At 43.9% G+C, this 4,985-nt stretch overlaps 1 protein-coding gene across 1 annotated transcript in view; it reads right to left on the bottom strand.

Moving 5' to 3' along the window:
- The window catches only part of LOC137794818 (neuronal membrane glycoprotein M6-a-like), a 24,892-nt gene extending 20,305 nt beyond the window's left edge, over window positions 1–4,587 (bottom strand). Inside the window, exon 1 of the mRNA XM_068591873.1 lies at window positions 4,356–4,587. Within this exon, the coding sequence (XP_068447974.1) occupies window positions 4,356–4,392 (37 nt within the window). The 5' untranslated portion in view covers window positions 4,393–4,587. The remainder of the gene's footprint in view (window positions 1–4,355) is intronic.
- Window positions 4,588–4,985: the final 398 nt, after the last annotated feature.

Here is a 4,985-nt window from a genome sequence, read left to right as displayed (position 1 = left end):
TTTTGAGATTACAATTCATCCGTATTATATTTTATGTGTGAAAATGAAAATCACCACTAAAAACCGCCCCCCCCCCCCCCCATCCCACACCATTCAAAATACAAGTACATACAGTACACAGCGAGCTCACAATGTGTCACAGCGACAGAGTGTCACAACACCACACCTTTGTGGTTGATTGATTTCGTAGAGTAGGTTGTTCTCTCTCTCTCTCTCTCTCTCTCTCTCTCTCTCTCTCTCTCTCTCTCTCTCTCTGTACATGGAAAAAACCATCGAACAAAGCCCACCATACCCAGCGACAGGCACATGCGTTTGGTCCTTGAGCCCCGATGATGAAGTCATGAGATTTTGAGGTATCTTGTTTAGAAAGATGACTGGCGAGGTGGGGCCGATCGAGGGAAACAACTCAGTGGATCTAATATATGCTGAGTGAATTTGACAGCTATCTGCCCGTCATATTGTGATACGTGTTGTGTTTGAAGGCCCATTTTCGGGCTGGTGTTAGTGCACGAATTTTCATGGCGATCTGCCCAGAAGCGGATGATATCTGGATCAAACGAGTTGGTTGGACAAAGCGACCACGAGCAGAGTAATCATTTTACTGCAATCAAGGTTTGTGTTCACCTCTTGCACCCGCTATTAATCATAATGCAGCCCAGTTATCCAGCTGCTCATCGTGTGGAAATGCCACACACTCACGGGCAGCAGATTGGACCTTTTGATAAACTGTTTTTTTTTTCTTCTTCTATCAATGGAAAGTCATGAAAATAGCCTCGGAGAGATACAGCAGAGCTCACTGTTGCCACGGCTTCCTCCTCTGCTTCCTCCTCTCTTCACCCCTCACAGCCTCTGTGGGCCTGCAAGTCAATTTGTATTGACTTATTCCTCTTTCCATTAAGTTCCTTTCTATTAGTGGTCATCACAATGAAATGGATATGAGGCGAATGCACAAAGTCCACTTTCCGTTGCATGGCTCCTGTCACTTTTCCGCTTGACTTCTACAATAAAAGAGCAAGGCATTTTTTAAATGCTCCTCTGCAGGTTTAGGAAGCGGCCGCTTCAGGTTTTCCTGATAAACCAGCCATGCACATACCAGTGCATACCATCAATGTTCCTCAGGGCTAAAGTGTTTAACTGAGAGAGAGTCCATCTCCATTCTCTAAAGGGATAGTTTGGGTGATTTGAAATAGCGTTGTTTGAGGTACATATGGACAGTTAAGCTATTATTAAAGCCTGGGAGCGAAGCAATGTGCCGGTGTGGACGAGGCCAGCAGGAAAATGTATTGTAGAGCCCTAAATCAAAGCCACAAATCAATACTAGTTCAGTACAGGCTACATTTAGAATATTTTAAAAGCCTTAACTTGGCGCCTTGACAGCCTTTTCTGATGAGGAACTGAACTGAAAGTGAACTGTGCTTCAATCAAAGCCCCACGACTCCATTTGTAACAACAGGTTTAAATGGTGAACTTGACGTGCGCGTGTTTGCGTTGTCAGCATTCACCCACTCACACACTGATGTTGCGACTCCCACACGTGGACTAAAGGAACCGGGGCTTCAATGTGCCGATCATCCGATTGGCAGCTACAGATACATGTGTCACTGTCAATTCAGTTCTCCAATGGAAAAGATTCAAAACACGGCATACAATGAACTGATTTTGCTGTTTTTTTGTGGTCTTTTCTGTTAGGCGGTTACAATGAGTCGTGCTGCTGTCCTCGTCCTCAGCGGTGCGTTGCTGAGCTTCAGTGCTGGTCGTCCTGTCTGCTTGTCGACCGCCAACCTCTCGTTGGTAACTCAATTACAATAGATAGGTGCACCATCCCACTCCAACACAACCCAGGTAAAGTCTCAGAAACACACGGCACGTTGGCGGGTATACAATGTATTTTGTGTCTCGCGTTTGGCGGAACAACAACGGGATGATTTGTGTGAGTTTTGAGGGGCACCATGTCTGGATAATAGAAATGAGCAAGTGGCAAAACAGCACATGAATGGCTGTCAGTGTTGTAAAACTACCAAGCCATTTTTAGCAAATATAGAGTGTAAACAAGTCCTTTTTCCATTATCTCTGATTATGATAAAAGCAATTTACACTGGGCTGTAATCCTCATTCAGCTAATTCAAGATAACTCATTAAATCCATTTCTATTAGGATATTGGCAAGGTGTATGTATGGCTACGCTTCTGCGTATGGCCATGCTGCATAATAACCAGAAGACTAATCAGACTTTAGAATTCTACATTTGGCACAAATAATGTGTTATCGTTCATGATCTTAGCCGGCGGCACATCCGTGTCTTTCATGTGTTCAGCCAATTGCAGCAACGTGGGAAAATAAAACAGAGTTATTCCCAAATGTCAGACGATCACGAGGGGCAGACAATTGATAACCATTTGTGACACAAGAGTCAGGGTCAGACCTTGTGTCCAACTGATTTAAGACCAGATTTCACACACTGTCTGCATGAGAAACGGCGCATCCCCTCATTAGAAACGTGAAAGTCTCAACGCATCGATACTAAACACTAAATTAAAGGTGATTCATCAATTCAAAATGAAGTCCGTGTACGTCATCGAGCACAGTAGTCTCTCTTCATGTCTCCCAACTCTGCATCACTCGCCGCCCCAGCCTTCAGCCTGATGCGGTCACGTACTCGCCCAGCTCTCCCTGTCGTCTCCTATCCGATTCCATCGCACACGGAAACACACCTGTATTTTTTTTAGACGTGCGCATCTCATTCATTAAAATGAAACAGAAAGATAGGAGGAGGGTGAGGGTGAGGGTGGGGGTTACAAGAAAAGGAGGATGTAAAAAAAAAGAAAAAAAGCAATGACGCTGAACAGAATGACGCAGATGGGATGGGAACTAGTGGAAAGGAAGAACTGAAGGAGTTTTAGTGGCAAAATGAAAAAAATGAACAAATGTCTGTAATGAAATATCAGGTTTGCTTGAAACATCTTGCCTCCCGATTTGGCTTTCTGATTGGCTAGAACAGGTTCCTTCCAGAAAGAAAATACAGGAATCCGCCTATCGCACAGCGGGATGCGACTCCGATAGCCGTGTTACCATGGATACAGTGTTATAAACGTAAATAGTGTGATAAATTGAAATACGTGTTCATTTTTTCATTAAACCGATCGGTCCTCGAGTACATTCACGAGTCAGTTTACGCAGCGACACCACGACCGAATTCAGACTGAAGAAGGTAAATGAAGAAAATGGAAGAAAATGGACACGCCCATTTTTAACGCTGACAGCAACCACAGTGAAACGCAATGATAAACATGAATATGCTATCTGCGAGAGAAATGAAACAAAAAGAACATACAGCGAACCAACACCTTTGTTTCAATGTGTGAATTTAGAAATAGGTAAGAAAAAAAAGGGTGTAGAAAGAGAGGGAGGGAACTGACAGAGTGAGAAGGAGAGCATGAGATGAGTCCAAAAAAAAAAGATGGAGGGAGAAAACAAGAAACAGAGAGACACCGACTGTTGGAAATATAGTGAATGAGAACGACTGAAGGGGGGGGGAAAAATGCATTAAGGAAGAGGGCTAGTGATGGAGAGATGAGAAGAAAATGGAGGGACAGGGTAGGGAGTGACACGGACGGCAGAGGAAGGAGAAAAAAAAGGGAGAGCGGGAGGAAAAGGGGAGGAAAAGGCGTTCAGACAAGCGTGTACCCTCAACAATGAAGGCTAACAAAGAAAGCCCCAATGCAGACATCAATCACTGAAGCACTTGGCTTTCTTTTGCCCCACACTCTTCTACCCCTGCGCCCCCCCGTCATCCCCCCACCACCACCACCCACCCCCTTGCCACTCCCACCTACTCCTCCATCCACCCATCCATCCATACATCCATCCATCCATCCATCCATCTGTCCATCCATCTGTCAGTAGAGTCTCCAAAACAACACCAACCCTCCGGTGTCTGCCATCTCCTCTCACCCTCAACCCAAACAACCCGCTTATTTATGCCTCCCTTCATGAAAAAAAGGGGGAAAGAAAAACACACACACACACACACACAACATGGTTATATAATCAGTGTTATTATCACGAGCAGACATAAAGATGCCGTGATTAAAAATGCAATGAAGACGGTTCCAGTTCTGCTGGTAAACAAAATGAGGAGGAAAACGTGTATTTGCGAGCATTAAATGCAAAGACAAGGATCTGGGCTGGTGTGTGTGTGTGTTTTTTTTTGTTGTTTTTTTTCTTCGGGACATGTATATGCTGCCCACTGCACACACAAAGGAATCCCATGATGATACCGAGAGGAACGGATGAACAGAACAAAAGACACAACTGATGGAAGACAAATGAGACGAGTGGAGGACTCCTCGTCTTACCTTTCTGGCTTTGCGATTCATCCATGTTTTCCTCCATTGTGGCGAGTTACAGTCCCTTTGTCTCTGTAGTGTGTAGCTGTTTAAAGCCCCTTGCTAGCTCTCAGCACAGTGTGCGTGTGTGTGTGGGAGGCTGTGTGTGAGAGTGTTTTTTTTTTTTTTTTTTTTTTTTTTATCTCCCTGTAGATGATGGAGGCTCAGGGAAGTCCCTGTTTCAATTCTCTCTCTCTCTCTCTCTCTCTCTCTCTCTCTCTCTCTCTCTCTCTCTCTCTCTCTCTCTCTCTCTCTCTCTCTCCTCGCACTGCCTATTTGGGCTTTTCTATCATCCTGTTTCTGTTATTAACGATAGATTTTGCTTTCTGTACAGATATTGATTGAAATCATTGTTGCATCAAAAACGGAAAGCCATTATTAAATAATAAAATGCTTTTATTTTCTTGATTTCATTTACATCCAGTCAAATTTGATTTGTATCGTGTTGAATACAAGGTATGAGCCAGGACAGAGGTAATACAAACATAAGTGTAAAGCAGTTAATGTCCGTCTTTATTAACTGTAAGTAAGATAGGAACCTCTGCCATTAACAGCTCGTATCAGGCTGAATTCATGATGTGCTTTATTTTGGAGAAATGT

This window comes from Clinocottus analis, unplaced genomic scaffold, assembly GCF_023055335.1.
Source record: "Clinocottus analis isolate CAN_PGR_092001 unplaced genomic scaffold, fCliAna1.0.p SCAF_26, whole genome shotgun sequence".
NCBI lineage: Eukaryota > Metazoa > Chordata > Actinopteri > Perciformes > Cottidae > Clinocottus > Clinocottus analis.
The sequence above is the reverse complement of the archived record's forward strand: the minus strand, read 5'-3'. Positions and strand labels throughout refer to the sequence as shown.